This window comes from Excalfactoria chinensis, chromosome 14, assembly GCF_039878825.1.
Source record: "Excalfactoria chinensis isolate bCotChi1 chromosome 14, bCotChi1.hap2, whole genome shotgun sequence".
In the NCBI taxonomy this organism is placed as follows: Eukaryota; Metazoa; Chordata; class Aves; order Galliformes; family Phasianidae; genus Excalfactoria; species Excalfactoria chinensis.
The window spans coordinates 8,957,957-8,968,888 of NC_092838.1; the positions used below are offsets into that span (position 1 = coordinate 8,957,957).

General features: G+C 46.7%; 2 protein-coding genes across 7 annotated transcripts in view; one reads left to right on the forward strand and one right to left on the reverse strand.

Moving 5' to 3' along the window:
- USP22 (ubiquitin specific peptidase 22) overlaps positions 1-841 on the reverse strand; it is a 100,030-nt gene extending 99,189 nt beyond the window's left edge. For 4 of the 5 annotated variants that reach the window (XM_072348829.1, XM_072348830.1, XM_072348825.1 and 1 more), the window contains exon 1: positions 255-589. The gene's annotated coding sequence lies outside the window, so the exon portion shown is untranslated. Of the gene's footprint in view, positions 1-254; positions 590-671 lie in introns of those variants that run through there. The other variant, XM_072348826.1, reaches the window with a different exon arrangement.
- Positions 44-10,042, forward strand: DHRS7B (dehydrogenase/reductase 7B). Of its 2 annotated transcripts, none has more exons than XM_072348835.1 (7): positions 44-115; positions 4,067-4,242; positions 5,060-5,175; positions 5,712-5,922; positions 6,565-6,657; positions 7,884-8,036; positions 8,561-10,042. In XM_072348835.1, the coding sequence occupies exons 1-7, from the start codon at positions 96-98 to the stop codon at positions 8,764-8,766; spliced, it is 975 nt and encodes a 324-aa protein (XP_072204936.1). In that variant the 5' UTR covers positions 44-95; the 3' UTR covers positions 8,767-10,042. The 2 variants fall into 2 exon arrangements, with proteins under 2 accessions (XP_072204936.1, XP_072204935.1); XM_072348834.1 differs by having other exon boundaries at positions 54-115; positions 4,071-4,242.
- Positions 10,043-10,932: the final 890 nt, after the last annotated feature.

Sequence of the window (10,932 nt, forward strand, 5' to 3'; positions counted from 1 at the left end):
GCCTCTCGGAGAGCCGACCTGCCATTGGGCAGTCTACCGGAAATCCCGCCTCTTCCGCGCGCCGTACCGCATGCACCGCACTTCCGGCCGTGGCCATGGTGACGGAGGCTGCCAGGTAGGCCGCGCCCGGCGGGGGGGCTCGGAGCGGGGGGAGCAGAACGGTACGGCCGGAAACCGAGCTGTGCGAAGCGGACGTTACCGCTCACGGGGAGCTGCTGCGGCAGGAAGCGGGCAGCACCTTCATGTTCGCTTACGTTAAAAGCGCCGGATCTTCTCCTTGTTCTCTGCGAACCCGGACGGCGAAACGTTCCGCTTCAGCTCCTTGTGCAGCCGGCGGGGCGACAGCGGGATGTGCACAGACCTGGGGTTTAAAGGGACACATTGAGGTTGAGTTAAGGTTGAATTAAGGTTGAGTTAAGGTTGAGTTAAGGTTGGTCGGGGCGAGAAAACCCCCGTTTCTGTCGGAATTGCCACATTCTGACGCACAACCCCGGGCAGCTGCTGCGGCTCCAGGAGCGCTTTCAATCAGCACAGCAGCTTTAGATCACACGCTATTGCAGTGCTACCAGAGGCCAGTAATTGCAGGGCGGCAAAGCGTTCGTCTGCAGCAAATGAGAACGAGCCCAAATACAGCAACCACAGGAACAGGAACGAATGAGAGCACAGCTTACCGCTGGGAGGCATCGAGTGTGCAGGGACCTCAACAAGAGAGCGCCCCACCGCCACTGCCAGCCCTTCAGCGGGGTCTGGGAAGGGGTGGATCCCGGCTCCAACCCTCGCGGTCACTCAGATGCATTGCACACACCTGAGCTCCTGGGCTGGCCCTGCCTTCCCACCAGGTGCTCAATCGCTGCTTCAGGCCTGATGCAGCGTTGCCACAGCTGTAAAATCTGAGCGTGCCTTGAATCCGATGGAAATGAGAGTTGCAATTTACTTACAAGTTGCTTTGTTTGTTTGTTGTTTGTTTTTTGGTCTTGCCTTTTTTTATGTAGGGCCCTCAAAGAAAAAAAGGGGATGTTCTGAAGTCAGCGCTGGGGATTATTTAATAGCTAGAAATAATCCAACAGTCATCAAAAGTTTTACCTTTTTTCAGATGGGGGTGAAGTTACCCCCCCGTTTCAAAGGTCACAGAACGTGTTCCTGACGCTTACTTTTAAAGGCTGTGCCTGCTCTGGGCAGAGCACACTTGCTTGGACTGTGGCCATTTTGTAATTGAAGTCAGATCTGCCCCGTGAAAAGACCAGAGGGAGACACCACCTCCCCACAGAGGCGCTGGCAAGTGAGGCCCCTTCAAAGGTAGGATATTGCGCTTTCTTCAGGCTAAAGTGGGTCAGTAACAGCTTGGAGCTGCTGTGATTCTGGATCAGTTCTTCCTTAAGAAGAACTGTTCTTTTCTTTCCTTCCTTCCCTGAGCTCCCTTTAAATGACACCTTTGGATTTCTGAAAATAGCCTCCCAGTTGCTGCCATTTGTCACAATGTGATTCTCGGTGGCCGAAACTAAAGGAGAATCATCTTCTTTAGGGAAACTATCAGGGTTTTGGTCTCTTGTTTTTTTAGCCCTTGATGTCACCTTTGTTGCCTTCCATCCACTCCTGACCTTACTGACCTCCTTTTTCCCTCTGAAATCCTTCTCAGCTCTCACAGGAGCATCCAGTTCTTGTTTTAAGGGGAACGTTTTTCTTAACAGATGTACGTGATTAATTTTACATGAAGCCTTTCCAAGGAGATTCCAGCCACCTGAATTTGGTTTTCCATTATCAGTGGGGTTTTTTTCTGCCCTCTCTTAAGCTGTACGTTCCAATCCTGTGTCTCGGGATGAAGGACTGAGAATTTCAGGAGTTCATTTGAACCAATAAGGAGCAGCAGCTTCTCTCTTGCAGATAATTCACTCTCGTTCCTGGTGGGGATGTTTGTCAATATCAGGTCCTTTTTTTTTCCCAGTGCAAATAGCCAATTTTTTGAACTAGAGCATGAGAGCAAAGAAGAACCTGTTGCGTTTGGTTTGAAGCATTGAAGGAATTCTTTATTCTTGACACAACAGTTCAGCTGTAGGTTGTCCTCTTTTCTCTTTTTAGCTTGGCTGAGCTTTCTTTGTTCTGCGGTTCTTTTATGGAGCCGTTTGAGTGCCTTCCATGAAAGACACCTACAGCGGTATGACCTGATTAAGAAGGATCTGTACCTTTGATTAGCTGTTCCTCTCACTCCTGTTCTTCATCCAGTTTTCCTCATCCTTTGCTTCCCCTCCCTTTGCACAGTTACCTGTTATTTCAAACAGCAGAACTGGGTTGTAGCTGCTGATTTGCTGCAACCTTCAGGCAGAGACGGGCAAATCTGCCCTGTTCCTGTGCATGATATGAACAACAAGAAGAGAGATAAAAGCAAAATAGACTTGGAAAGGTTTTCAAACAAAGAAGATTAAATGCAGACCTCTGCTGAGAAAGTAGACGAATAATAAACAATATGATTAAGGAATAAGTTACGCAGGCGTAACTGGTTCACGTTGATGAGTGATGGATGCTCCATGTCCAAGATGCAGTTTGCTTTTAGCTGGTGGGCTTGGGGGCTTTTTTCCAACAGAGCTGGGTGTCAATTCAGCCTGGATTTTGCCAAAGAACAGAAAGGAACCACGCTGAAATCAACCACGGGAGCCTCTCCCACCTCCGGCTGTGATTTAGTGAGGACAAGAGTCAGAAAAGCTCCTGGTCAGCTTCTCACCTGCTCTGCTGCATTTTGCCAGAACCCAAAGCAAAGTTGGTCAGGGCCAGATTTCTAAATGTGTCATTTTCAACTTGGGCTCATAAAGGAACTGCCGCCCTTCCTGTCAGCCCCCGCTTTGGAAATAATTAAAGGTCCTAAAAGGGAGTTGGGTATTTTGACTCCAGAATGACCCCGTCAGGCACGCTGGTCAATGTCAGCACCTGCTGTTCCTGCCCACTTCTTGTCTTCTCGAGACCCTTCAGAGCAAAAAAGGGACACTGTAAAGAGGCAGATGCTTGAAATGCTTTAAGCTGCACCCCCTGCATATCCAGCCTAAAGAAGGGCAGTGACCTGGTGTCTAAACAGCTCTTTCCCAGGGATTATTTAAGGGGGATGTGCACTCTTCTCATTTTAAATCTTTCTCCTGTAAATCAATACAGAACGGTCACAGTGCGTGTACATGCAACACAAAGAGGTGAATAAGATGCTGAGCAGCTGGGTGATGTACTTGTGCCTTTCAGTGGAATGAATTTCATCCACCTTCTGGGTTTCTGCTTTCCACTTTGGGCATGTTCCCTGTGCCTCAGGGGAGCCCATGGCCTGGATATCTGCACTATGCACAGTGTTACACAATGAAGTGCTCTGTGGAGATACACGAGTTAGCTCAGGAATGGGAAGTTCCATAGTAGCATACATGAAGCAAATAATGTGCTCAGAGAGAAAGCTCATTCTGAGTCTCCTGAACATAGACTGAGTGATGCCAGTCTGGGATAATTTATGGTAACTAGTCTCTGGCACGTAGATACTGTGGTTCTGGCTGTTCTAGATGAGGCTTTATAACCATCAGAAGTATGCAGAGATATATCCCTGCCCTGAAGAGCTATAAATACACAGTTGTACAAGGAGGGAATTCAGAGCGAAACAGAAAAGCCTGTGGAAACAGCGTCTGTGGATCCAGGTTTGTTGCACAAGGTCCAACTTACAGGATCCGACACCAAACATCCTGCTGAGGTGTTTGTATTTGCGTTTTAACGCTGTAATTGGGGACTGACGTGATCTTTTGAAAGACTAGACTCCAAATCATGAGTCCAACCTGCTTGTTTTATGTTTTAATAACAGGAATTTTTGTTACTTACGTACATTAACTCCGCTCCCTATTTTGTGTGTGGCCCAAGACAATTCCTGTGGCAAACCAAAAGCTTGGACAGCCATGCTGTAGGCGCAGGGTTGAGGAAATCAGTTGGAGACGACTCTGTATGGGATTTGATTTACTGGTGGTCTAAGGCAGGGCTAGAAAAAAGCATTTCCCTAGTTTTGAAGGCTCTGCTAATTCTCTTATTGGTAAAACAGTCCGTGTGCTTCACCTAGGAAGGCTGCTCAGAAAGGAAGACTCATGGATCTCACATCCACTGTCATCATCCCGCTGCTTTTTGGCAGCCTGGGGCTCTTCTCCCTTTTCCGGCTGCTGCAGTGGATGCGGATGCGTGCCTACCTGCGAGGAGCAGTGGTGGTGGTCACAGGGGCCACCTCTGGCCTGGGAAAAGGTAGGCATGGCCAGCAGGGTGCCAAAGGCAGGACAGGGAGCGGGGCTGTGGGAGGGGATCCTGCTGGAATAGAGCAGTAATGAGCATAACGTTCCTTTAGTTTTGATCTTGAGGGGAGGGAGGTGGGAGAGAGTTAATGTACCTAATGGCCCAAGTTAAAGTACCTTTTGTCTTCTGGTATAAATCCATTTAATTTAAAACAAAACTCTTAGCAATTTTAACACAGCCTTTTTTCAAATAAAACCCCTTTTTTGTGTTGTTTTTTTTTCTTCCAAATCAAACACATTTGTGTGTGCGAGTGGATACATTTCCAACTCTGCTTTAATTTAAATGCAATAATTGCTTTCAAAAGCTTCTTGAAGGGAAGAAAGCGCTCTCAGCTATCAAGGCCTTTCATTAGGATGAGTACAATTAGGACGAGTACACTTAGAGAACAAGTAGAGCTTAAATTCATGCTGCATTTGCTTGTGAGTTTGTCCTTAAGGATGAAGGTGTAACTGAACAGCGAGGGGATGGAATTGATTTCTCTGCCTGTCAGAACCAAAAGGCTGAGAGCAGAAAACTAACTTTTGTTTCCCATCAGAAAGAGATGGTATCTCAAGGCAGTACGTCAAGGGAGACCTTCAGCTGTGATAGGCTGTGCAGATGAAGTGTTGCTGGGTGCTTCTTTCCACTGTTTTCCTTCTCAGGAATAATAAACCACTACCCCAGACCCTTACTAGCTGAAGGGTTTTAGCCTACGAGATGTCATGTGGATCTGCTGTTTGTCTCTGTCATTCAGGTATCTACTTTTCTCTTTTTCTTGCTTCCTCCAAAGAATGTGCAAAGGCCTTCCATGCAGCTGGATCCAAGCTGGTGCTCTGTGGCAGAGACAGTGATAAACTCAAAGACCTGGCACAGGAACTTTCTGCCATGACCGATCACCGGAAGAACGTAAGTGCACGAGGAGGGAAGGCTGGCTGTCCCACGCAGCTGGGATTGATATTTGTGCCAGTACAGAAGCTAGAGTTGCTTGTGCGTTGTTCTGTTGAGCAATAGGAAAAACAGAACTTTGTGGCTGGGGATAGATAATGCTAAAGGAGTGCTTGGAACTGACATGGCAGAGTTTGTAAAAAGCCTACAAAAATAAGACAGCTGAGGGATGCTTGCCTTGTAATGGAAGCGAACATGTGAACTGAGCGGAGTCCCCCAGTCCCACCTGCATCTGTACACTGTCATCACTTCTCAAGGTTTGGCATGTCTTGGCTTTTGTCTCTGAAGCCAAGCTGTGCTGGCTGTGGATAAGAAAGATAATTGCTGGCTCCTGAGCAGAAAAAGACCAGAGTACGAGCTGCTTCTGCCATGTATTCTTGTGAAGTAACCACCACACTCTGATTGAAGGAGGTTTGGATGGCCTTCTCTCTGAGTCATGAACATGAGCACACTTAGCACACCCTGAATGGTCTTTCTGCTAACTTTTGTTTATTCAGATACACAAACCTCACACTGTGGTGTTTGACCTCTCGGACACTAAAACCATACTAAATGCTGCTGAAGAGATTCTGAAGTACCTGGGTCACGTGGACATACTGATCAACAACGCAGGCATCAGTTACCGAGGCACAATTGTAGACACAGGTCTGGATGTGGACAAGAAAGTGATGGAGACAAACTATTTTGGTCCCATAGCCCTCACCAAAGGTATCTGTGATTCACATTATAGGGGCGCAATGGCTGATACCTTACAAAAGGCAACACAATTAAGAACAGCTTAACTGCTATTTGTAATTGTATTTGGTACAGTACAAGGGGAGGAGAGTTTTGTTTTATGGGCATGTGTGATGTTGATATGCGGGTATGACTGCATGGGAGGTACAGGATTAGAGATGATACCTTGCTTAAAACACCTCTGCCTTGAGTCTGGAAGGAACTTTGTTTAGCCTGTCTGCTCTGGTGAAAGCCTGGGGAAATGGGTTTGTGTTCAAGGTGAGGCTGTAAGCTTTCCTAGAAGGCTTCTCTGGTTGTACAGAAGTTCAACCTGGATGGTGTCAGCTGCAGGAACTGTAAAGATGCACTGGTGGCAGAAGAGAGCAAGTTCTCTTTACCATAGCAACCATAAGGCCTTTGTGCAACCTCATTGGCACGAGTTACCTCATATGTGGATGTCCCAGTCCAACTACAGCTTCAGTTATGAGCATCCTAAGCACCATCCCTTTCCCAACCCCTACCCTGAATGAGGATCTTGTCATTCACTCACTGAGGCTTCTCTGAAGCACTACTCTGAAAGCATCCATTCTCAACAGCAGTAATGGTCAGACTGTTACTCTTTTTATCTCTTGCCAGCGCTTCTCCCCTCCATGATCAAGAGGAGACAAGGCCATATTGTGGCCATCAGCAGCGTTCAAGGCAAAATAAGCATTCCTTTCAGATCAGCATGTAAGTACCTCCACAGAAGATGGGAAAGACATGTTTGGGGCACCAGACTGGATCAAAGATTGCACATTTAGTTCTCCGTGCTGCTGGCTGTGTGCAGGGAGGGCAGGGCCATGAATCTGAGTGCTGACCACACTAAGAAACACTCAGGAGCAATTAGTTTGCTAATTTTATTACATTTTTTCCTTGTTATATATTTGATTAATTCCCTATAAGAAAGTAAGAACTTTTGGGCTTAAGTTGTGAAGTGATGTGGTACAACTGATAGCAAAATAAAAACCTAAACAGTTACCCTGAACCCAGGAAAATCTGCACACCAAATCAGATATACCAATAAGCAACATTGGTGAGATTACTGGAGAAAGTCTTGGAAAAGATAGAGGATCTAAGAGAACAGTATTTGCCATAAAAGCATCTGTAAATCATTGAAAATAAACAGGAAGAAGAAATGATACAATAGAGACAGTATACATGTGGTAGAGCATGGTGTTGAATAAAGAACTTGGAATGTCTGTGCCATTGTGGCCTGCAGATGGTGTGGATACGATTGCAGCAAGTTGTGTGTTCTGAAGAGATTCCAGAATGCTTGCACTCTGACCAGAGCCATGTAGGTTGAGCAGGCACGAAGCTCAGCTTTTGCTTATAGGTCCTCAGACAGTGAACGTACTAAGCTCTGTGCTGCTGCTGCCATCCCTGAGCCATGCTGTGCTGATGGCTGTCACAGCAGTATCAGCCAAGTACACGTGGAAAGCAAGCAAGCAAAAGGAGTTGCTCAGACACTGAACAGGAAAGTCCTACCCTAGGGCATGCTGTGTGCTTGCGTGATCAGGTGTGCAGCCAAGCTCTGAAATCCATAATGCTTAGTGCACATAGGGCATCCTGTTCCCCCAGCCTCAGTCAGTCTTATCCAGTGCATCCCAAGATAGCTTTCGTGTTTCCTTTACCATGAATGGGAGGTCACTTGGTTCACTCCATAGTGGCTTTGGCATGGCTGAGATATAAAGTTTAGAATCCCAGCCAGTTTCCAACTTGAGTATTTACATTTTGCCTACCTGAATTGCCTCTAAATTCCACTACCTGTTGCTGCCATTCACTAAAAACAAGTAAAAGCTAGCAAACAGCTGCTGAGCTCTTGCTGAGAAGTGGCTGCATTCCTGTGAAGAGCTCACTCAGGTATAAATTGTTCCCCAGCTCTGCTCTTAGCCCATAGCCTTTGTCCTGTATTTCAGATGCTGCCTCTAAACATGCTACCCAGGCCTTCTTTGACTGTCTGCGAGCAGAGGTTGAGCAGTATGACATTGACGTGACAGTTATAAGCCCTGGATACATTCAAACAAACCTTTCTCTCAATGCTGTAACAGCAGATGGATCTCGCTATGGGGGTAAGATATGGCTTTGTGTCTTATACCTAACACATCTCTACATCACTGAGTTACTCCAAAACATGCTTGCAACATATGACCTCTTGTGGAGATGTAAGTTAGCCCTGAAGCGTCAAAGGAAAACTTTGGATCTAGCATTCCTAAGCAGCAACCACCTTGGGGTCACTGTGCCTTTAGGGTATTTTATAGGGCAGGTCAATCTAAGTGCTGTCTTTGAAGGACTCTGCCATTGTTCCTGAAGCTTGAGATTTCAGTACATCTGGAATCAATACTCAGAAAGAGAAGGATGTATTGGAGCATTAGCACCAAGCTTTCATTCTGAGATATGCCACAAGGCTTGTGTACTGCAGCATGGGTACTGGAAGGAGCACATACTCCTCTATAGCTCAACCATGAATTATACCTGCCTGTGTAAAAACAAGAAGTAGAACAGCAACCGCATACAGATAGAGTGCACTTCAGAAGGGTATTGAAGTGTGGGCTTACCTTCCAGAGTTGATGCTTGCTTGTCTTTGCTTTGGCAGTTATGGACAAGAACACCGCTGAAGGCCAGACGGCTGCAGAGGTCGCTCAGGTGGTTCTCTATGCAGTGGGGCAGAAGAAGAAGGAAGTCCTTGTAGCTGGCCTAAAACCCTCCCTGGCTGTATACCTACGAAACCTCTTTCCCAGGCTTTTCTTCAACTTAATGGCAACTAGAGCAAAAAAGGAGAGAAAAATAAAGGACTCTTAGAGCTCAGCTCATTTGAGCAGTAACTGTAGGGAGAGAGTAACGTCCTGCAGTTTGGCTGGGACATCAGTGGAAGTGCTCCGGTGGGAAAAACCTTTCTCTAAATGCTGCAACTTACCATTGCATGGAGAGTGAGAAGCAGTGTCCCTCACGGCAGGGCAGGCCCACGTGCCAGAAGACAGCACCTAAACCTCTCTGAAGAAGGGTTCTTGGAACAATGTGGGAGCTGAGGCTGCAGGGGAGGGTAACTGTAGGTATGTACACACATCACAGCAGGAGAAGCGCATGTGCTGAAAGACACCACTTTACCTCAGCTCACCCCAGGCACACTCAGCTTTACTGGCCTGCTACAAATAAAACCCACTTGGTTTGCCTTCATGCACCCCGTGGCCTCTGTGAAATACAGTCCCCAGCTGAGAGCTCGCATGATCAGCGTCTCCTTCCCTCTCCTTCCAATCTCATCCAAAACACATTGCTTGAAGTGGAAAACTTCTGAGCCTCTGCTTGTTCATGTGCCAAACCATGATATGTTAAGCTAAAGCAAGTCCAGTGCCATTTTTAAAAAGTAATTGATGTAGAATGCAGGTTTTCTTTGGAAATGGTGTTATCTGATTCATGCCTCACTGAGGTGTGGGTCTGAGACACTCTGTGTCTGACAACACAGCATTAACACAACACAAGTTAATGCAGGAGTAGCACCAAACAGATAAAAAGTAGCAGGGCAGCTGTTAGCTGATAGCACACCTGGCCCACCTGCCTGAAGCACAGAGTAGGTGTGATTCTTCAGGTGCCAGGCACACCATCTTCCTGGCAAGCAGAGAAGGATCTGTGGGTAACACAGGAGACAGACCCTGAGTTCTCACCTGACTTAAAACAGTCCCAGTTGGGATTGAACATCCAGGGAGGGGAGGAGAGCTGCTTGTACAGATACTGCAGGTTTCAAGGAGTCCTTCAGCCTGAAGGAATGCCATACTCCATACCTCACCCCTTTGCATTTTCACACTGCGTAAAACCTGTACCTCCTCCTAGAGAAGATGTATCCTGCCCTGTGTGATCCCAGCAGTGTTGGGGAAAAAAAGTGGATGCACTGAGATGGTTCAGAAAAGGCAAAAATAAATAAATTGAAAGAAAGCTTATAAGGTCCAGACCCCTGCTGCCACCTCCATGCACATAATCCATGCTCCATTAGCAGCACTCTCCCTGTGCACTGCCTTGTATGTCCTGCCTGTGAGTGTGTATCTGATGACAAATAAATTACATTGCCATGAACTGCATCCTGTGTTCAGTTTCAGCTCCTCACTTAGGGGTAAAATTGGAGAAAGGAAAAGCATTAAAGAACAGGTTCTGTGAGGTGTTACTGTGCAAGTAGTAGTAGTTGCGAAGCAATATACTTCATCCCAGCCCTCTTTTCTATCACCTGCTAGTTTACAGTAGGCAGTGTAGATCCACAGAGGATTAATGAAGTTAAAAGTCTGATACAGAAGCACAGGGTCTGCAGCGACTTCTCCTCCATAAACTCAATTTGCCCAATAGGTTTATAATCCATCTCTGAGAACCTCATCTCAGACGATAACCAGAATGTGTTTGAAGACCGTAATGCTGCTGCTCAGTTCAGACGTCCCACACCACCAACGTTATGGTGGAGGCTGTCAATTTGTTATATAAAGGCTCTGAGTTGAAATTACAAGCAGAAGCTCTCTGGTGTAGGCACTAAAGACTGGAATCTTTTTTTCCCCTGTTAAATTACAAAACCAAGGCATTACCTCCTTTTCCTGTCTACAAGGAGAGCTTCTCTAATTGTTACTCGTGCTTTCCCTTTCATGTTCCACACGTTTGGGTCTTTCATTTCACAGTGAAATACAGCACTCCTGCCAGTCTTGTCCAACTGCTGTCTGCTGATGTTTCTAATCATGGCAGCTCAGGAAGGATGAAGGGGCTGCTTTGCATTTCTGTGTTATCTCCCGGAGTGCTGAGGGATATAATGCATCAGGTCTAAGGAAAAAAGAATATACATGCAGGGGAGTTATTGTGGTTACTGTAGACAGAACTACAGCTCTGAGTCAGAACAGCAGGGGTGTGCAATTCCCTTTGGAGAGCAAAATCCCTCTGCAGCAAGGAGTGCAATGCTCTCCATTCCAGAGTGTCTCCACGGTGGTCAGCATGGGCAGC